Source organism: Mustela lutreola, chromosome 2 (assembly GCF_030435805.1).
Source record: "Mustela lutreola isolate mMusLut2 chromosome 2, mMusLut2.pri, whole genome shotgun sequence".
Taxonomy (NCBI): Eukaryota; Metazoa; Chordata; class Mammalia; order Carnivora; family Mustelidae; genus Mustela; species Mustela lutreola.
The window spans coordinates 51171403-51194461 of record NC_081291.1 but is presented as its reverse complement, the minus strand read 5'-3'; the positions used below and the strand labels follow the sequence as shown (position 1 = coordinate 51194461).

The 23059-nt window shown below is 37.0% G+C and overlaps 1 protein-coding gene across 1 annotated transcript in view; it reads left to right on the top strand.

Moving 5' to 3' along the window:
• The window catches only part of RAD18 (RAD18 E3 ubiquitin protein ligase), a 112532-nt gene that overhangs the window by 73611 nt on the left and 15862 nt on the right, over positions 1–23059 (top strand). Inside the window, exon 11 of the mRNA XM_059161578.1 lies at positions 2969–3143. Within this exon, the coding sequence (XP_059017561.1) occupies positions 2969–3143 (175 nt within the window). The remainder of the gene's footprint in view (positions 1–2968; positions 3144–23059) is intronic.

The following is a 23059-nucleotide window of genomic DNA, read 5'->3' as shown; positions in this document are numbered from 1 at the left end:
ATACTGTTTTAATTACTGTAGTTTTGTTTTACATTTCAAAGTCAAGGTGTATGAGTATTCCAATCTTATTCTTCCTTTTCAAGGTTGTTTTGACTATTTGGGTCTCTTGAGATTCCATGTGAATTTTAGGATGAATATTTCTATTTCTGCAAAAGTACCTTTGGAATTGAAGCTATAGATTGCTTTGGGTACTTTTGATATCTTAACGAGTATTATCTTCCAGTTTATGAACACAGGATGTCTTTATTTATGTCGTCTTTAATTTCTTTCAACAATGTTTTGTAGTTTTCAGCACTTCAATTTTTCACCTCTTTGGTTAGATTTATTCCTAAGTGTTACTGTTTTACATGCTGGTGTGTTCTTTTCCACCGCCCCCCCACCCAAGTCTCCTGGTAACATTTAGTAGGTTGCTGCCTGAGTATAAACCTCATGCTGTTTGTGAACAACTTGAATGTGTTTGTGTTGAAGGCTTTTCTTAAAAAGTAGTTTAGTTCCTGAAAAAAATCTGGTTTAATATCTCAGATTGGGAGAACATTTTGCTTACTAGTTGAATGTCTTTTAAAATGATTGATTACTTACACTCAGGGCTGTGCATTATATATGTATATGGCCATAAATACTGCTGTCTGTGGGGTTCAGAGAGGATTGCTGCTTCTAGGTTGTTGTACATGAATGCATGTGTCTGAGAAGGGTGGAGAGTGTGGGAGACAGAAGCACAGATAGACTAGCACAACTAAACTGGCAAGTTGAGCTCTGTACAGCATCATACAATCAGTGTAATTTTTGTTCTTTGGCATCAACTTGGTCATTGAAATACCAGTATAAGTGAAGAAGATACATGTTCTCTCAAGTAAATCCTTCATCTGTTTTTGTCACATGTCTTCTGGGATGTTTGATGGCAGAGCCTCAGAGTGGTCTGCTCTGTTTGACGTTCTTTTCTGACATCTGTGGACAGATATGAAAGATAACTGACTTTTAGTACGCAATAATTGTTGAATGATACTTGTCCCCCAAGACGGAATTTATATTGGAGAGGCTTATATAAGAGGGGAAGAAGTATGAAAAGAATATAAGTCAGGTGCAAAAATAAAAGATAGTTTTAGGTTGAATTCCTGCTTCCTGGTTTGTCAGCTTGATTGCATTCTCCTGTCCAGCTGAGTGTTGAATTGTCTGGGTTCACTGAGTTTACTGGGTGATTGATTCTTCTTAATGTGATCCGGGGTGTCTCTTTACAAGAGATCGTCAAACTCCTGGGTGGTTTTTGTGGTTAGCTTCTTCTTTTCTTTTCCCAGGTAAACATTAGAGGGTACAGTTCAATTTTGGTAGTGATTTGGCTTATTGAAAGCCCGACATCAAGAGTGTATTTATAGAAATTACACTTTTGTGGTGTATGCTGTTTTTTAGTATAACAAAACTGTTTATTTCTGGAGAAATCTTGACTGTATGGACTTGGAAAGGTTTCTTTTTGAAGAAGCTGTCTTATTCTTTTTCATAAATTTTCTCTTTATGACAAAGCCTTGACAGTTTTTTAGTGTCTTTTGTTGAAGGTCACTTGCCTGTGTAAGCACACTGGATGAGTGGTGTGTGAAAGCTCTGCTTCTCTGTGAGGAAACTTATGAAAGGGGGCTCTATACTACTAGCACGTGTGACTTGCATGCTAAGTACTTACTCAGTTCCTGAATCTTAAAGACAGTGCAGCTGAAATCCTAGCAGAGTCCTGGAAAGGGTCATGAGGGAGAGTCCTGGGCACTGAGGAATCCTTCATGGGTATTATTTTCTGCACGTATATTTGCAAATATTTGGTCATACCTGTATGTTATGTTCTTGCAGATACTGTCTGTATGCCTCCATCTTCCCTTATTTTTATTTTATTTTTAGCAAAAGACCTCAGAAATTCAGAATACGACAAGGGACACATAGAAATATGACATGTATTAGATCAAACAGAAATACTAGTTATATCTGATTAGTTTTCTTTTTCCATATTGAATATTAGATCCTATTTAGTGGACTAAGAAATATCCAGATGGATTCACTACCACATAGTGGTCAGTGACAAATATAATGCCTTTTTTTTTTTTTTTTTTTTTAAAGATTTATTTATTTATTTATTTGAGAGAGGGTGAGCACAAGAGTGGGAGGAGGGGCAAAGGGAGAGGGAGAGAGAATCTTTAAGCAGACTCTCTGCAGGGCAGGGAGCCCAACACAGGCCTTGATCCCAGGACCCGTGAGATCATGACTTGAGCCGAAACCAAGAGTTGGACGCTCAACTGACAGCCACTGAAGTGCCCCAAGCCCGTGGTTCTTTTATTAATTGAATTTTTAATCCTTTTTTGTTGTGCTACATACATTTGTCCATCTATTCTCATCTGTGAAATATGCAGGAATTCTTCAGTGATACTGTATGGCCTCATTAGAATGACACAGTTCACTACTCCTGATTTTAAAAGGAAATTTTGTTTTTACTTTTTATTATATTTTATTTTTTAAAGATTTATTTGTTTATTTGAGAGAGTGAGTGAAAGCACAGGCAGGGGGAGTGGCAGACAGAAAGGGAGAAGCAGTCTCCCTGCTGAACACGGAGCCTGATGACACAAGCTCAATCCCAGGACCATGAGATCATGACCTGACTCGAAGGCAGATGCTCAATCTCATGGGCTTGATCCTGGGACTCGGGGCTAGTGACCTGAGCAGAAGGCAGGCTCTTAACCAACTGAGCTACCTAGGTCGCCCCAGAAATTTTGTTTTTAAATTAAATTAAAATGGAAATATCTGGGGTGGACAGTATAAATAGATGGCCCGTATAGTGTTGATTCTTACTCTCTGTTGCTAGAGTTTTGGAATCAATGTTAGATAAACTTCCATTTTACTAAGTATAAGTAATAATATTAAATGTTGTAGAAATAATAGGTCATAGATTTTCTGGTACTCTTAAATGTTTTTTTTTCTTTCTTTTTTTCCTTTTTAGAACAGGAAGATAAAAAAGCAAAATTCTCAGATACTTCCCCTATAACAAACCACTTCTCTCAATCAAAGCTGGAATCCCCAGGGAGAATGGAGCCTGATAGACCAGATGATTCTTCCAGTTGTACTGATATTCAAGAAGAAGCTCTTTCTTCATCAGAATCAGACTCATTCAATAGGTAAGAAACCTGTATTACCTGATTGTTTTAGACTTCTATTTCCAGGTGCCTGGGTGGCTCAGTGGGTTAAGCTGCTGCCTTCGGCTCAGGTCATGATCTCAGGATCCTGGGATCGAGTCCCACATCGGGCTCTCTGCTCAGCAGGGAGCTTGCTTCCCTCTCTCTCTGCCTGCCTCTCTATCCACTCGTGATATCTCTCTGTAAAATAAATAAATAAAATCTTAAAAAAAAAAATAGACTTCTATTTCCTGTGCATGTTAAGATAGATAGGCAAAAATAATTAGAAAATAACTTTGAGGCCCGGGTAGTTCACTGTTTTTCCACTTCAGTCTCCTCTTCTGCTTTGTAACTTGCACACTAATAGCAAGCAGGGAAGCATGTGGGAGAGTATTGCAGTAGCTGTATGTATTTTTCCTGGAGTTGGAAAAGGGAGCATGATAGGCATTGATGTTTGTTGACAATGAGTGAAGAAGATAAAGACAGCTACACTAGGAAATAAAAATGGCCAGAAAGATAATACATAGGAGACTAAAACAAAAAAGGATAATTTAATTGACCCAAGTAAGAACAGATGGGAAAGCTTTAAAAATGAGAGATTTAGAGGTGAGTTGTTTTTCCAAATGATTTTTTAAAAGATGTTTGTAAGGGACACCTGGGTGGCTCAGTCAGTTAAGCATCTGCCTTTGGCTCAGGTCATGATTCCGGGGTCCTGGGATCAAGTCCTGCATTGGGCTCCTTGCTCAGCAGGGAGCCTGTTTCTCCCTTTGCCTGCCACTGTCCCTGCTTGTACACTTGCTCTATCTCTCACAAATAAATAAAATCTAAAAAAAAAAAAAAAAGTATTTTTAAAAAATGACATGTTTTTAAAAGATAACAGACATAAAGTTAAATCATTGTATGTATGTATACAGTCTATGTATAGATATGTGTTTGTTTATAACTTTTGTGTTCTGGCATTTCATTTTGTATCATAAATCGTTTGTATGATCATCTCATCTTTTCTCCCTCATCTTTTGTAGCTATTTTTCAGTCGGTGCAGCGTTCTCTTCTGGCTTTGTACCATAAATGACCAGATTCTGCAGTTTCTTTTAGTTATTTACATTTTCCTCAGTGTTCTACTTACACCTAAAACTGTGGTGAAGCTCTCTCTAGATAGAGCCTTTTGTTTCTAATAAGTTATTTTTAACTCTATTTTGACCATGTAGGTGTTGCTGCCTTCTGAGTGAATTATACCAATTTTAAATGCTACCATCAGCATGTAAATATGTTTTAGAAATTATTTAATCTTTGATAATTTCTTCATTTAAGAATTAACAATGCTCTAGAATGATATGTGTATGTATCATTTATATATCCATGTCTAAACTGAAACATCAAATTAAGAAGAAATTTTTTGTAAGAGGAGTATACCCAAAGACCCTCTGCTTTCCTAGGATTCTTGGGAAACTGTTTCATATTATTCTGGGTTGGATATTAGGAGGGGAAAATATTCTCCCCTCACCCCTAATGTTTTCAATGTCAGTAGTATATCTCCAGTTGGGTAAGTGAACTGTGTGTTGTCCCGTTTTGTCTGAGGGCATGATACTGCTGCAAAGTTTCTCTACATCAGGCTGTTCTCCAAGTCCAGTAGGCAGTATTTGTTTTTAAATACAAGTCGTGTAGGAATGTAGTGTAAAAATGGGGGAAAATCAGAGTTCAGGGGAGTAAGAGTTCATTTTTAACCATAGTCATAGAATTCGTGAGTCTCTGGGAATGCCAGGGTGAGTTTGAATTTGAAGTGGGGGAATGGAAGAAAGTGAGGAGGAAATGCATGGCAACCAGATGTATATTTAAGTATTTGGTGATGAGAGGATAGTTAAGTAGGGTGAGTTTGTTGGAGGTCTTAGCCTCAGACAGATTTATTGGCATCAATGAAATGTGAGCGTATTATTAAACCACTAAAAACATTTTTTAAATGTAACCTCATATTTTATTTCTCATTTTAATTCTGCACGTGTATGTGTCTACATACACACATACACCCATATCCAGTGCAACTACTTATTACAAATTTTTTTTTTTAAAGATTTTATTTATTTGACAGAGAGAGATCACAAGTAGGCAGAGAGGCAGGCAGAGAGAGAGGAAGGGAAGCAGGCTCTCTGCTGAGCAGAGAGCCCGATTCGGGACTCGATCCCAGGACCCTGAGATCATGACCTGAGCCGAAGGCAGCGGCTTAACCCACTGAGCCACCCAGGCGCCCCTTATTACAAATTTTTAACAGCTGTATTTTGAGATGTAATTTACATACCATACAACTCACTTGTGCAAGTGTACCATTTGATAGTTTTTAGTATGATCACAAAATTGTACAACCATTGCCAGAATTTTAGAACATTTTCATCACCCCAAAAAGAACCCTCCTACTCATTAGCAGTCAATTCCCATTTCTCCCCAACTTTGCCAGCCCCTGGCAGCTACTCATCTACTTTGTGTCTTTGTAGATTTCCCTGTTCTGGACAGCACTCATGTCAGTGAGGTCATACATACAGTGTGTGGTCTTTGTGACTGGCTTCTGTTATTTAGCTTAATATTTTTAAGGTTCATGTTGTAGCATGTTTCAGTGCTAGATTCCTTTACATTGCAGAATATTACTCTATTGTGTGAGTATACATTTTATTATTCATTTATTAGCTGATGGACATTTGGGTGGCTTCTACTGCAGCCTTACAAGGAAAAAGAATCATTAAGTTTGCTTGTACCCCTTGGAAGCAGAGCTTTAGAGACCATATATGAGGATTTGCTTGGCTTACCCTTGAGAAAGTGAGCAGTGTCCATTACTCATATCTCAAGTTTGACTAACTGTTAAATACATTGTAAATATTAAATATGCTAATCTTTAAATTTGTAAATTTACTTGTCTTGTCATTTTGTCAAACTAAGATGACTTTTAAGTTTAAAAGGTGGAGTGTGTTCCTTATATAATACCTCAAAACCAAGGTTAAAGGGGGTAGTGAGAGTGAGGTGCGCCTTTACTAGTGGTATTTGGTTTGATATCAGGACAGACCACTGGGCAACTGATTCAAGAGGAGACTCTAGGGACGCCTGGGTGGCTCAGTTGGTTGGACGACTGCCTTCGGCTCAGGTCATGATCCCGGAGTCCTGGATCAAGTCTCGCATTGGGCTCTCAGCTCCATGGGGAGTCTGCTTCTCCCTCTGACCTTCTCCTTGCTCATGCTCTCTCTCACTGTCTCTCTCTCTCTCAAATAAATAAAATCTTAAAAAACAAAACAAAAAAGACTCTAGAGGAGTAAGTATGCAGCAGAAGCCACTCTGGTGTAACAGGAAAAATAGCAGGCTTAGAGTTGCATCTTTGCATCTTTGCATCAGGAACTGCTGGGTGATTTGGGAATCAATTTTTGAAGTCTTCACATATCTATGAAAAACATATAAAAACATCTTATTATTTCAGATCTGTTGGAAAGATGAATTCAGGTAAAAGAGAGTCTTGATAATTGTGTTTATTCTACTTTTATAAAAATGAAATCACTTACATTTCCTTCAGTAACCAGCTGGCCGGTTAGCTCAGTTGGTTAGAGCGTGGTGCTAATAACATTTCCTTCAGTAATGCTGCAAAAATTGGGACTCTGGCTGGACATTGCATCACCTTCATTCTGAATCTTCGGCTGTATCATAGAGTTAGTCCCACAGGTTATCTTTTATTCTTTCTCTTTTCTTTTCTTTTTTTTTCCCCCTCCCTATTTCTGTTCTGAACTTTGTTAGAGAAAGCTGTGAGCCTGGGCTAATTAGTTCCATTCAAAATTCATGTAATCTGGCCTCAGCTGGGTGCTGATTAGTGAGGCCTAGTCTTCTTAGTTACTCTCTATTGCATTTCCCATGGCACCTGTTCCATGCCATTGTCTGTGTGTTTCCTCACCTTCAATAGATGCTGTGTCTGCAGTTCACCAAGGCCAGCTAATATGACCTGCCTCCAGCTCTACTTTGCCCCTCTAACGTTTTTTTGTAATTTCTGATCTCTTCTTTCCTGTTTACCATAAGAGAAAGACACATTTCTTAAGACATTTCTAAAAAATTTTTCCTGTCAGTGAGAAAAAGACATTTTTTTTTAAAAGATCAGGCTGAAATTTCACAATTACTCTTTCCTTTGCCTTAAAATTATCTTTTAAAATACACTAGAATTCAGAGTCAGAAAATACAAAACCAAGTCCTAAATCCGTACTTCATTAATTGTGCAATTTTTAGTCAGTCATTTCTGTATACCTGAAACCGCATATATGAAACAAAAAATTAATTACCTTTTCAAAATTCATATTTTTATGAAATAAAAAGTAAGTTACTTTTTATTAAAAAAACGATTTTATTTATTTATTTGACAGAGAGAGATCACAAGTAGGCAGAGAGGCAGGCAGAGAGAGAGAGGGAAGCAGTCTCCCTGCTGAGCAGAGAGCCCGATGCGGGACTCGATCCCAGGACCCTGAGATCATGACCTGAGCTGAAGGCAGCGGCTTAACCCACTGAGCCACCCAGGCGCCCAGAGAAAAAGACATTTTTAAGAAATTTTTATTACATTTTAAATTTTAATTTCAGTATAGTTAACATAAGGTATTATATTAGTTTTGGGTGTACAGTATAGTATACAATTCTGTACACTGCTTAGTGCTCCTCATGCTAAGTGTAGTGTTAATCTCCTTCACCTGTTTCATTCCTCTCCCTACCTGCCAACCCTCTTATAACCATCAGTTTGTTCTCTATAGTTAAAAGCCTGTTTCTTGGTTTGTCTCTTTTTTGGCTTTGTTCATTTGTTTTGTTTCTTCAGTTCTGTATAGGAGTGAAATCATATGGTATTTGATTTTCTAATGAAAATTTTTCTAACTGAGTTATTTCACTTAGGATTATACTCTCTAGCCCCACCCATGTTGTTGCAAATGATAAGATATCATTCTTCTCTATAGCTGAATAGTATTCCCTCACACACACACACACACATACACACATCCCTTCTTTATCCATTCATCAATTGATGGACATTTGGACTGCTTCCATATCTTTACTATTGTAATAATGCTGCTGTAAAGGAGACATATTATTTCTCGTGATAAATTTATCTACCTCCTCTAAGACATTGCTTTGCCAGTCATCCCTCTAGTTGGTTCTTGGATGGCCTCTTTCAGCCCTTCCTTTAATCTCTTTCTCTCTCATTCTTCCCACTAAGCAGGAAGTATTTTCTACTTCTATGAACTCATGTAACAGTGAATCTGAATTCCATAGCAGCTTTTTTTTTTTTTTTTTTTTTTTTTTTTTTTTTTAAGATTTTATTAATTTATTTGACAGAGAGAAAGATCACAAGTAGGCGGAGAGTCAGGCAGAGAGAGAGGAGGAAGCAGGCTCCCGCTGAGCAAAGAGCCCGATGCGGGGCTCGATCCCAGGACACTGAGATCATGACCTGAGCCGAAGGCAGCGGCTCAATCCACTGAGCCACCCAGGCGCCCCCCATAGCAGCTTTTTAAAAAGTCTTATTTATTTATTTATTTGACAGAGAGAGAGAGAGAGACAGCAGGAGAGGGGTCACAAGCCAGGGGAGAGGGAGAACCAAGCTTCCTGTTTAGCAGGGAGCCCGACATGGGCCTCTATCCCAGGACCCCAGGATCATGACCTGAGCCAAAGGCAGACACTTAACTGACTGAGCCACCAGGCACCCCTGAATTCCATTGCAGTTTATCTAAATCAAATCCTTTCTTGTATTGTAGTCATTTGAGTATCTTGTCATTCCTATAATTATCCATCAGAGTCCTTAAGAATTGAGTCTGTCTCTCATTTTCAGAAAAATTTCCTGCCAGTGGTTTACCACTAGTCTGCAACTAGTACTAGACCTTTATTTAGTGAATGATTTATTGATTGTAAGACATAACATTTTTGTTTTACATTTTAATGTCTGAAATTGTGATGTGTATTACAATCAATGGCGTCTTACAGTTGCTGCCCGCCAAGTTTTGGTCGTGATGTATTTACTGGTTTGTGAGCATCATGAATCTTCAGACTGTCATTTCACTTGAGTTACATGCATTGTTAGCATTACATTGGGCTGTCATTTAAAATATCTTCCACAAAGTAATGAGAGTAAAAAAGATAAAAGTATGAAGAAAGGGCAACAGAGTGTAAGTTTGATGTTAACAAGTTAATATTCATTGGATGAATGGCTGCAATTCCATTCTTGAAAAACAGTCAAGTGATTTACAGGACGTAGGGAAGAAAGATACCCACAAGTCTGAAGACTTGTTATAATTTTGTTAATGAACTATGTGCAGAGGATTTTCTCTTACATGACCAACTGAATGCAGGAGAAATGGTTAAATCCCTTGGAATTTATAGATGAAATTTCAAAGTAATAACAGCATGACTGATTCACATGTTGGAAAAGATTATTGTTAGGGTGTCCCACATCAATTTGTCCAACCCTTTCTGATGTCTTTGAACAGAAACTGCTTCTAGTCATATGCAATGTGATTGAGGAAACAGACAAATTTAGAAAGTGAATTTGCCTTAGAAGAAATTCCTGGAGACAGTAGTCAAGTATTTTTAAGAAATGCTGTTATCTCTGGTCTCTGGTGCCGTTGGTAGTACAGAGGGTTACTTTGTGAGGGAAAACTCACACTTCGTAGATAATGAGTCAGTATGTGATGAAGAAGATTCCGGCTCTAAATCTGAAGACATTTTGGTAATACTTTAACCGGTTTATTTCAGTTCTTTTTTTTTTCTTAATATATGCACAACGGTGGTATAAAATAAAAACTTATATCTACATATATTTATAGAACTATCTGGATATGTAAATTTAAAATTCTAAGTGAAAAGGAAGTCTTTTAAAAAAAGATTTATTTATTTATTGAGAAAGAGAGAGTGAGTGAGTGAGTGGGGAGAGGTACAGAGGAAGAGAATCTTCAAGCAGACTCCCTGCTGGGTGGAGCCCAGTGTGGGCTCTGTCTCATGATGCATGAGGTCATGACCTGAGCTGAAACCAAGAGTCAGTCACTTAACTGACTAAACCATCCAGGTGCCCCAGGAAGTCTTAAATCATAGTTGAATTGACCTTGATTTTTTTCTAAGTGACATTAAGTAATGGTTCATCTTGCCATCAGTGTTGCCTTGCCATCAGTGTTTTGAAGTGCAGTATTTGAATATGAATAAGATTTCACTCACTTCAAATACAATTTCATCAGCTAGTTGGAAACTTAAAAAGTATGTCATAATACTGGTTGGTGGTAACCTGGCAGAAGACTGTCATGATGAATAGTGATCCACTGATTAATGCCAGTGTTATTTAGTGACTACAAAACCTAAATAGTCAAAAGAGATGCCCAGTCGATTGGGGTAATTAGCTCCATAGAAATCAGGAAAAGAATTCAAAGGGGGAAGAGGATCCATCACAACCAAATGCTTTTAGTAGACTCTTAACTTATTAGAGGTAAGTCGTCTTTATTTATGCGGTCTAACTTTTACTTTCTATAATATTCAGGGATTAAATGGAAAGTTATTACCCTTATTGAGATATTTTTCAACCCTAAAATTCCATAACTCTGTTATTTTTTATGAGTGTACTAGTTGGTAAGTTACCTGTATTCTTTTACCACTTGTTCATTTCAGATCATGAGGTAACCTTCTAGAGTATATATATTCCTTGTACATTTAAATGTTTCTATCTTTATCCCTTTCATTTTTTACAAAAATTTCTTATTTTTCCCTTTGTATGATAGTTTTGTTGCTTTCATTATAAAGCCCCAAATTTTCAAAACCCCTTTAAATTAGATGTTATGCATGTTTATTGTGAAGAATAGAAAATTTAGGTAAACAAAAAGAATAAAATTCCCGAATTTTATCAACCAGAAATAATTTCATGTTAACATTTTCGTGTGTAGATCCTTCTGAAGATAGAGATGGATAGATGGATAGATAGGTAAGCCTTTTTAAAAAGGATTATAGTATTTTATAATTTTTTTATGCTTTTTTACTTTTTTTAAAGAGAAAAAGTCACGCTTTTTCAGGTGTAATGTGATTGCAAATATATTGTGAATTGTTTTGAACTCGTGCAGTCATGCTTTAATACAGAGTACAGATCATACTATTAGACTGTTGAATAAAAATACTAGTTTTCTTTGTATTAGAACAATATTCATACTTACATAATATGGCAGACTGACAACTAAGAATAATCTTATGTTAAGACCCAGTAGGTATATCCAATCCAAATAATTATTAGGATGAAGCTATTTTCTTGCTAACTTGTTTCTTAACTCTTAAGTACTTCTTTAGAATTTGAATTATGAATGCTGTATTAATTCTCTGTTGCTAACCTGAAGACAGATGATAAGCAAATTGATTAGAAGTTTATATTTTTGTACACCTTCTTGTTAGATGTTTTCCGAGAGTTCAAGAGACTTGTCCAGATTTCTGTAAATTAACTTATTGTTCTTCTTAATGAAAAAAGGAGAGCTTTTGTTCCCTGAGTTTTGGCAAGCAGAAAAAAAATGCATTTTTATTGAGTGCTACATTATAAAAAAAGATGCTTTTGATTATGACCCTTTAGAGAAAGCTTTATATTCATGCAGAGATGAATAGTAGTCATGCTTTTCTTTGGAAGACACTCCAGATAATTATTTAAAAATATGTATTTAGTTCTAGGCAAAAGAATTTATAAAGAGACACTGTGTTTTGGCCTAATTGAGAAATTTGAATAAGATCTATAGATTAGATAATAGTAACTATGTCAGTATTTAATTTCCTGATTTTGATAATTTCATCGTGGTCATATTAGTGAATGTGGTTGTTCTGAAGAAGTGCACACTGAGGGGTGAAAGGGGTATGATGGCTCCAACATACTTTCAGTGTTTAAAAAAAATGATAATCTGTGTGTGAGCACGTATGTGCACACATAGTCACTTTCTGTGGCTTTGAAATTAAAATTAAAAGATTTATTGAAAAATCATTGTCCATAATCAAAGAAGTTTGTTTATACTAGGAAATTTTCTCATGGAAAGATTTATACTTCTGATTTATTGACCCAAAAAAGTGATAGCCAGTGCTTTACATAAGGTGGTGAGTATGGTTTTCACGTAACTCAGTCAGTCAGTTCAGGACCAACTCAGCTAGGTTATCTCTGCTTTGGCATGTAAGAGAACTTGGGCTAATGAAGTGGCAACTGGGATTTTGGTACTTAGAAAGACAAGCTAATTTCTTCACTTGGTAATGTAGGTGAACCTTTTTGCAGATTCTAGGTGTTGGTCATAAAAGAATCTGAGTCAGATAAGGTGTGAATGAATACATTTTAACTTTTCACAATTTCTGACAGAAAGTTACCTCTTCTTTGATGCTAAATTAGCAGTAACTTTGTAGGAAGTCCAACCCAGACATAGGCGCAGAACACCAGGCTCTTTGACTAAAAGGCTTAAATTAACCATTGGTCATGTATTTGATATATGTTGGTGCAACTTTTCTTCACTTTTCAGTCATTTTTGGAAAAGCTGTCTGTCCAGAGTTCTTGAGAGCAAGAGAATAACAACAAAAAACACAGAAATGTGAAGAAATCTTGATTACTATTTATTGGAAAATTTAAGGGATGAATTTCAGCCTTTCATAAGTAATGAGTAAACCGAAGAATGATGGCACAATCTTAGGAGAAAGGGTAGTATTGGGACATTCATCTAAGGAATACTGGCATCATCAGCCTGTTGATAAGACCAAGTAGAACTTTTGACTTACTGAAGGAAAGGGGAAACACTACCTCTATCACTGATCAGAGTGGTCCCTTCTAGCCGGGAGGTCAAAGTTGAGATGTGTGTTGAGATTTCAAAGTTTAGTTTCAGGCAGGTCTTTCCCTCTAGGTCTTGGTGAGGATTCGGTAGACCTAAGTTGAAAATTGGTGAATACAGCGATATGGGAATTTTAAGCAGTGAGGAGTGCAAAGAATCCTGGGTTATCATGCTTTCTGTTGAAAAGCTGATGGGGGTCTTTTAAGTTTTTGGATTCAAAAATAAAGTTATTCACAACTTTCATGTTCCTAGACAAGAGTCCCCTGGAATAGTGAAGTATGTTGGTAAATCCTTACTAATTGTGGGCAGTAGGATGTGTAATTTTGATAAATGTTACTTGAGAGCTAAGAGTGTTGCCTGTGTTATATCACTTAGCCCACAGGCAAACATTGTAAAGATGTGGAGATGAAAGGTTAAAGGAGTTAAATAAGTTGCTTAGGGTGGTATGTATTGTATGTGGCAGTATCGGGATTTGAATCCAGGTATAGTTTACCCTAGATCCAAATTCTCCTGACTGATAATGCTACTGTGACCAAACTTGCTTGCTCTTCACATTCTTGAAAGAGTAGAAACACACAGGCATTGAAATGGTTAGATTTCCTGAGAAAACCCCGAGACAAGAATTGGAATGGAAATGGTTAATCTGGAAGGTGAAGGAACCACTATGGGGAGTGAACACATGAGACAGGAAGGTGAAGACAGTATTGAAGGGGGCGTGTTATCAAACCAGATAGCACTGTGAGCAACTGGAGTTTTTTCAAAACTCCTTGGAACTAGGAGCTGAGTTAACCCAGACAAAGGGTAAGGAAGTCCAGTTATTTGGTTGTGTCTGCCCTCTGCTGCCTGCAGCCTCCCATGCTGGTGACAGAGCAGGCTCCAACAGGGACAGGACAATCCAACAAAGGCTCTGACAGATGTAAGTCAAGCCTGTACACTGAAGGGATAAGGGTAAAGGGATCAGGCAGGGTACCAATGAGATCTGCCAAAGCAGTGATTCCAACTGAAGACAGGAAAATGGTTTGGTTTTATGTATGCTTTATCAGTACAAATGGGGGTGCTCTAGGCTTTTGCCTAGAGCTCTAGTCCAAATGAGTGTAGGGATGCCTACAGACTAGGCATTCCAGAGCTAACTGTACCTCTGCATATCTGTTTGCCACACACATGTGCTCATTGTTGCCAGGAGTGGAAGAGATAAGGATGTCTGGGGGCTATTGAAGAAGTGATAGAGAAGGAAATGTCAGGGGGAGAAAGGGACATTATCTAAAAAGCTCTGAGATAAATGCATCCTGCAAACTGATGGGAGAAAATGTGCTTGTTGATGAGAAACAGTTTACTTTTTCATCTTGTGTGATAGTAAACTGAAGTATGAAATAATCTATCATCATACTAAAGTTTACCAACATACTGAATAAAAATCTCTTGAACTTAGGTAGAAAATCACAAACACAAAACTGGGAGTTCTGATAGTCAGATGTATTTCCTTACCATCTGCTTTGTTTCTTCTTAATAGAGATAACTGTATTGTTAATGACCCTTGTGTGTATGGACATCCTCTCCCCCTTCTGAAGTTACTCTGCTGGCTGTAGCACAATAGGCATGCTGGTCTTTTTTGGGAAGGTCTTTTGAAGTACCTTAGGGATAAGTAACAACATTGTATGACTTTGAACCCTCCTTGGAAATATTAAAAAAAAAAAAAAAAAAAAACTAAACGAAAAACCTACTACTCAGCACATCTAATGGTAATAATTTAAAAAAAATTTTTTTACACACAGTTTCTTACTTATTTATGTTTAAGAAGTAGAAAGTGGTATTTTGAAGTATACTTATCTGTACTGTTTGGTTTACATTGTTGTGTGGGCCTTAAATACTTCTCCAACATATATGTGTTGAAGTTTCTCCCTAACTTATTTTAGAAGACTTTTATCAAGTCTTATCCACCTTTAGTTGAGCATAATTTTTTTCTGTCATGTTAGCTATGTGTGCTTCTCTCTCTTTCTCTCTCTCTCTCTTTTTTTTTTTTTTTTTAAGATTTTATGTATTTATTTGACAGAGAGAGCGAGAGCAAGAGAGCATAAGCAGGGGGAGCGGCAGGCAGAGGCAGAGGGAGAAGCAGACTCCCTGCTGAGCAGGGAGCCCGATATGGGACTGGATCCCAGGACACTGGGATCATAACCTGAGCTGAAGGCAGATGCTTAACTGACCGAACCACCCATGCACCCCTATATGTCCTTCTCTTAAAATGGATGGCAAATGGGAGTCATGTTGTTAGAGTGGGAGATTACAGAAAAGCAAGGTTAAAGGTTTCATTGTGGTACAGGGTGAACTCATGGCCGGTTTACTGTAAATTCAGAGGGATACATACAGAGCTATTTATAGATCTGTGTAAGGAAGTGAGCTAATGTACAAACATGTATTTCCTTGCTCTGTCAGCTGCCAGGGCCAAGAAGCAAGGACACCGCAGTTGGAACCAGCACACCTAGTTCCCTGATCTTGGTTTCTCATAACAATCCCCAAAAGAAGGAACTATAGCTTCTTGGAGAAATGGCTGATTCCCCAGCTGGGGCAGGGAGCAAGACAGTGCTAGAGTAAGTGTTAGAAGAAGATAGAGAGAGAGAGAAATAGAGGAGGGAGGAAGGTGTGGGGAGGGAGTATGGAGGGGTGAAAGGGAAGAAAAGAAAGGGAAAAGAAGAGAAAACAAAAACCCGACAGCCACTGCCTCAGCCAGAAGATCAAGGTCACCACACAGTGATGTTATCTTGATGGCATGTGTTCTTGATATGATGTGGTGGGAATGACACTTTCAATAACCTCAGTCAAATTGTGAGAAAAACATCAGACAAACTTCATTTGAGGGTCCTACAAAATACCTGACCAGCACCTCCAACTGACAGGGTCATCAAAAACAAGGAAAGTCTGAGAAATTGTCAGTCTAGAGGGGCCTCAGGAGACCAGAGGACTAAATGGAATGTAGTGACCTGGATAGGATCCTGGAACAACAACAAAAAAGACGTTAGTTAGAGCTGTAAAAAATATAATTCAAGTGTAGGACTTTAGTTAATAATAATGTATTAATATTGCTTCCTTGGTTGGAACTAATGAATCAGACTAGTGTAGACTGGTAATAGTAGAAGAAATTGAAATGTGGAAATGTTTTGTACTATCTTTGCAACTTTTCTGTAAATGTAAAACTATCCTAAAATAAAAAGCTTATTTTAAAAAAATAATTAGAAAAAAGAAATAAAAAAATAAAAAAAATTTAGGACATCAAATTGGTCACATTCTGCGTTGTAGTAAGGTTAGTTATTGAACTATTCCATTTTTCCTTTCATTTAACGTTACTTGTTACATTTAGTCATATAAATTAATAAAACCCTGTTTTAGTGCATTATATAAATGTGTTATTATTTTATGCTATGTTAAAATTTAATCCATAAATGTGGCCTGAGGGAAGAATTCTACTTTCCTCTCCATTGTCTTTTTTTTTTTAAATCAGTTTGCTTTCTTGTACTAATATTTTTATTCTGTAGAATGATTTTCCCTCCAAAGATGTAGCCCAGCCTTTGCATTTCATCATAAGAGAAAACATGTACAATTTACAACATGCTTCATCCCCTTTAGTTACCATATTTTTATTTGTGAATATATACTTGTAAAACTGATTTCAGTAGTGATCCTCCAAGAACAACGTGAAAGGAGAAATAGTTTTGTCTTTTCTCTAGTACTCATTGCCAAAGGATATTTGTTGTTCATTAATAAGGTTGTTTTTTTTTTTTTTAAACTCTCAGGCAGTTGATGTTAGCACATTTGCAAGGAGTATTTTTATTGGGTAATATGAGGAGGTTCTTTAGAGTACCTTTGTTGTTGTTTTATAATAAGTTCTTGATTTTTCAGCCTTCTGAGTCAATCCCAGGTGGCAGATATTTTTGTTTGTTTTTATCAAATTCATGAGCTGGCGTAATACAGAAGTCCTCTGTAAAATTACTTTGAGCCCTTCAATTTCCTTTATCAGGAGAAAGTTTTAAAATTATTTTTACTATTGTATCTGAAATGCTTATAGAAACTGGCAGTTCCTTCCAGGTTCCATACTTACCAAATGATACCTTCATTGCCATAGCTTGGAGCAGTGTCTGATCATCACCCAAGGTTTTGGTACTGTGACTGTAGCGTTGAGAGTTTTGGTTGGCATAACAAGGTAATACTTGCATAAAGTTGACATTTTTAAAGGGTGTTTTCCTTTTTTAGTTTTCAGACATTTATAAACTACATACAAATTCTTGTTTGTTATGCTTCTGGATATATTTAGCTTGACATATAAAACTGAGAATGCAATCTTGACTGGCTCAGAATTCAGTTTTTCATTAAAAAAAAAAATAGAGTAACTGATAGTGTATTTTTCAGAATGCTTTCAGAAGAGCAAGTATGAGACCTTGAAGGAACTACCACTTTATTCTAAATGTTAGTAGGCATGCACCCAGTATTTTGGATTAACTCTCCCAGACCCCCAACTGTGGACAGCCAGGGAAGAGCCTTCTGCAGTAAAAAAAAACAAACAATTAAATAAATAAAATTTAAAATCAGAGTTCTGGGGGCACCTGGGTGGCTCAGTGGATTAAAGCCTCTGCCTTCGGCTCAGGTCATGATCTCAGGTCCTGGGATCGAGCCCCACATCGGGCTCTCTGCTCAGCAGGAAGCCTGCTTCCTCCTCTCTCTGCCTGCCTCTCTGCCACTTTCCATCTCTGTGAAATAAATAAATAAAATCTTAAAAAAAAAAATAAGCGTCCTGTTCTGGTGAATGAATTTGGATGGAATAGAAGTATATAATTTACATAGCATGCTATTGGAATTTTATATTTTTAGTCAGTTGATCTAGTTTATAATTTGTTATAGTCACCTCGGAAGTTAAAATCAGAGGTTTTTCCCCCCCTCCGCCTTCTCATTTCATACTACCTTTGCTTTTAAATCAGGAACAGATAGATTAGGTCTCCTTGGAGGACTTCAGAACTTGGGGAAAAGACATATTAGGATAGAATACAAATATTTTCAAGTTAGAAGGTGATACAGTAAGTCACTAACTATAGTAACTTCATACCACAGGTAAGGAAATGGAGGCCTGGACAGGTGAGGGGACTTATCCAAAGTCAGTGAGTAAAGTGGAAGCCAGTAATTCACAGCCCAGGTTCCCCGTCCTGCCTCCCGCTCCCCCCACCCCCCACCCCTGCCCATGACAATGGGAGTTGCATCAGGACTTTTGTCTTAGGCACCATTGCTTTCTTTGCTTGTAGCATTTTAATGGAATTGTTCAAAATATCAGTTAGTTAAAGAATGAGCATATGTTCTGATTTCCCTGAGATAGGTCAGTTTCCACTTCTTGTCCTGGTATCATTATTAATAGCCATAATATTACTCTCCAGAGTGTCTGGGTTTAGAAGCTAGATTGTACGGTTGCCTTGTTAGGACATGCAGTGTTAATTTGCACATGTTCTCTGTTCTCTTTATTCCCACACAAATATTCTGGAACATGGGTACATATAAAATTGCTGATTTTGCTTCCTCCTTTGATTTTACCACATGAGTAGTGCTCATTGTTCTTGTATCTTAGAGAGATTTGAGTGTTAAAATGTAACAGGCCTCAAATGCAGAAGCCTTTTTTTTTTTTAAGTAATTCTACAGAAGTCAGTTATAGAAGCCTTTAATATTGCATTAATGTGTACGATAGTATGCTTCTCTTGTACTAATAAGTACATTTTATTAGAGCCATTTAGAATGTATTATTGGAGTATGGGTAATAGTAACGAATACGAAATTAGAAAACTGTATCAGAACATTAAAATTTGGTGTAAGTACAGTTTGGAGGGATTATTCTTTCTCATGCACTAGGTCATTTAGTCTGACACTTCATTTTTTTAGGAACTTAGTTGCAAGAAGGTTCAATGTCCACTGCCTAAATTCCAGCAATATAAGGTAGTTTTCAGATTCTTCTCCTCTGTGAACTTATCATGAGACTGGAGTTTTATTGCCTCAACTTTGAATTAATCCTGGATTTCTGTGGTTTGTGTGGTTAGTATTGGCCTGGCTTCTCACATTTGCACAGTTGAATGTGCCTTCTTGGGGTAGACAGGTGGGTAGATGATGTAGAAGTTGGTCTGGCTGTGCAGAAGTCAAGCTAGTCTCAGTATGAGCTTCATATCCAGCCCCTTGGTCCCTGTTTTTACAGAAATTTGTAATGAGATGAAAGCTTCCTCTTAAGTTATAGGGGAGATTTTCATCTTTGCAATGTTGCTTGTCTTTTCATTTATTTCTCCTTATGGAGGTAAATATTGTAACTGTTACTGTGATCTTGTTATCTTTGAGTTTTTTTTTTTTTTATTTGTATCAGTCATTATATGGCTGACAATCTAAAGAATAAAAACAAAATGAAGCATCATGGTTTTGCCCCCCTGCCCATTTAACTTGAGAGTTTGATTCAGTATCTAGTTGTAGCAGTGAAAATTTTGCCAATTAAAAAATTTTTCCCTTACATTAGACTCTCAGAGTTGATGTCTTCTTTTATTTCTTAAGTTTGTAAGTAAAACATAAGCATACATGTTTATATTTTGAAATAGAATTTTTTGAGACAGCCAAGAGGATTCCAATGTCTGGAATTAAACTAAAGTCCTTTTATTTCTCTTAAAAAACCAACACACAGTACTTTTTTTTAACTTTTTTTGAAGAATTTAAAGAGATTGACCTAAAGGTCTGCTTCTCTCTTTAATACAGTGTTTCCTAACCCTTCTTCTTGGCACACAGAAAAGTTATTTGTGTGTTATGAAGAGGTGATGGTGGAGGCCAGAGGTGCCTGTGATGACCTTCGAAATTGTTTTGGCTCTTTTAGTGCTTTGCATCTCCATATAAACTTTAAAATCAACTTGTCTATTGCTATAACAAAAAAAAAAAAAGGAATTTTGGTTGAGATTCAGTTGAATCTACAGGTCAATTTAGAGACCAAATGATTTATCTGTATTGTTCTGATCCCAAGCGGTCTGTTTTATGTGTTTTTAAAGGTTTAACTCCAAGGGCGCCTGGGTGGCTCAGTGGGTTAAGCCTCTGCCTTCGGCTCAGGTCATGATCTCAGGGTCCTGGGATTGAGTTCTGCATCTAGCTCTCTGCTCAGCAGGGACCCTGCTTCCCTCCTCTCTCTGCTTGCCCCTCTGCCTACTTGTGATCTCTGTCTGTCAAATAAACAAATAAAATCTTTAAAAAAAAAAAAAAAGTTTAACTTCAAATGTGAGAATGAATGGGGGGAGAGGGTTCTGGAAGTGAAGCAAGAGTGGTAACAAGGAGACTAGTTAGGCTTTTGTAGTGATCCATTATAGGGTTTGTGGTGAGGTGCATCTGCATAATGATAGTGAAGATAGAAATGGGTGGGATTGGGGATGTATTTTGGAGGTAGGAGCTGCAGAAGTTGCAGATAGTTTGTATATGGTGAGCAAGGAAAAGCTCAGCATCAAGGATGAATCCTAAATTTATATCTTTAGCAACTGGGTGAATAGTTTTAGCAATTTAGTGCTTACTCAGTAAGCATCTCACCAAGGCATGACCAGCAAGTCTGCCTGGTGGTTTTTATTTTCTTAATGTAGCTAAGGCTGTTTCATCAGCTGAGAGTGGGAGTAGGGTGGGTGATAGGTGATTTGGGAAGGTATGAGTCCTTTTGAGAGTGGGACTCAGAATGTGCCAGGTAAGTATTATAGGATTGCCTGGTAGCAAGGATGGTCCATTTCAGATTTGTGGTCAAGAGTTTAAAATGAGAGGGGAATCTGAGTGGCTCAGTTGGTTAAGCATCTGCCTTTTTCTTGGGTTGTGGTCCCAGGAGCCTGGGATTGAGCCCCGTGTCAGGCTCCTTGCTCAGTGGGGAGTTTGTTTATCTCTCTCCCTCTATCTGCTGCTGCCCCTGCTTGTGCTCTCTCTCTTGCTGTCTAATAAATGAATAAATAAAATCTTTAAAAAAAAAAAAGAATTTCAAATGAGATTAGTTAGCAGATAAAGTCAAATGAATAGACGTTTTGTTTTGTTTTCTGGCATGTTTAGTTGCTCATATACAGCTCAGAATGATAGTTAATTTTGGTTAGCCAGAATTCCTGCATGAATTATAGAGGATAGTGTAGGATACTTGAAAGAATCAGACAGGTTTGATAGTGAATTGCAGCTCGAATTAAAATTAAGATAAATATAATGATTGCTTTGGAATTCTTTCTCACCCACTGCGAAAATGTCAAATATGTAGCTTTAAAAAAGTAATATTCAACTTTGATATATAACTTAATACAAGTATTTTTTGACAATGAAAGAAGACATACTAATACTTTTTCTTATCATTTATAGAGGCTTAATAGTACCTTTTTAAAGAAAATATTCAGGAGTAGATAGTCTTTTTGAGCATCTGATAAGGAAAGGACTGACCGATAAGGAAAGGACCCACAAACCCAGGAGAAGAATGGGCAAAAGTCATGAATAGAGATGGTTTGCTGAAAGAGAAATACAAATTAAATCCAATTCTCACCTGATAGGTTGACAAAAAAATCTTAACATTTTCTTGCATCCTCTGCTGTTAAGGCTGTGAGGAAACAGACACTGTTCAAGTAGCTGGTGCTACTTAATACCATTCCGAAGGAGAAGAATCTGATGGGATCAACCAAAAGTACTGTTGTTTTGCTTTTTAGTCAGTATTCAATGAATTTGTTCTCCAGATTCCGCCTGCACATTTACACAGTGACTTACACACAAAGTTATTTATTGTGTACATAATAACAAAAGACTGGAAACTACTCAGGTATTTATCATTGGGGCTGGTTGATTAAACTATCTAATACAGCCATACAATGACATACTTTGTGGTTGTTCAAAAGGACAATCTCTGTGTGCTTAATAAGGGAGAGATTCCCAGGATAGATTTGTAAGTGAAAAGACCGTTGTTCAAAACAGCATAGGTAGCATGTGGTTTCCTTTCTATAAGGCGGGTGGGGGATAGTGTATACTTATATTTATTTGTTTTTTCATAAAGAACACCTGAAGAATAAAAAAACTAATAAGTGATTACATTTTGGAGACAAGGGGGAATGGGTTGGTAGGGTAGTGAGGAGAATGTGAGATTTCTCAGTGCAAATCTTTTTATGTCATTTTGATTGTAAATATATTAGTCTACTTTAAATGGAAAAAAGTCTGTATTCTTTAAAATAGAGTCTGGAAATCTTTGTTACCTTCAGTGTTAATATAAATTGGTTAATGAAATTGGATGATGCAGGCAGTACGGTAAGAGAAAGATATTAAAGAGATTTTGTAATTTAGGAGGCATTGGGATTATTGGAAAAATTGCTAAATAAGTTTATGTTTCTGGTCAACAGAAAATATCTAAAGAAAACATCAAAGGAAACAGTAACATAAGTTATAAGTATATTACTATAATTTGTATTTTTAAAAATCTTCATGGTTGCTTTTGGAAGGTTGCCAATGCATTTTGTTTTTTAACTTTTAAGAATGTGACATTTATTGAATTTAATGTTGCCACAAAATCTTTTTCTACTAAAATACATTACTGTACTTTATTATGGTCATATGTCACTTATGAACTTCAAAATACCTCTGGAAGCTAAATGATTCCCTGTGTTTCAGGTGGTAATATTTATTTGTTGGAAGTTTTTAGAGAAATGTGGGAATGTCGAATAGTTCTGTCGCGCCTTTTGTGTTTTCAGAAGAACTTAAACTAGGTGGTAAATGAGTCTACTGTCCTTTGGTTGAATGTAACATTGTTTTGGGGGGAATACATCTTCACCTAAGATACTATGACATCAAGTCCTTGAAATGTATGTGTCTATGAGATCCTCATACCTAGCAGGTAGGCGTTTTTGTTTGTGGAAGTTCATCTCAGTCATGGTTTTCTGACACTAGAGTGGTTCCCAGCATGTAGCCGATTGTTGGATTAATTTCCCTGGGTTTCACTTGCCCTGTTGATAAAATGGAAGGATAGTGTTTTTTTGGTTTGTGTGTGTGTGTGTGTGTGTGTGTGTGTTTGCTGGGCCAACCTCCCTGGGTGATTCTGAAAACAACAAAACTAAACAAATGAGGTGTTATATATTGTGA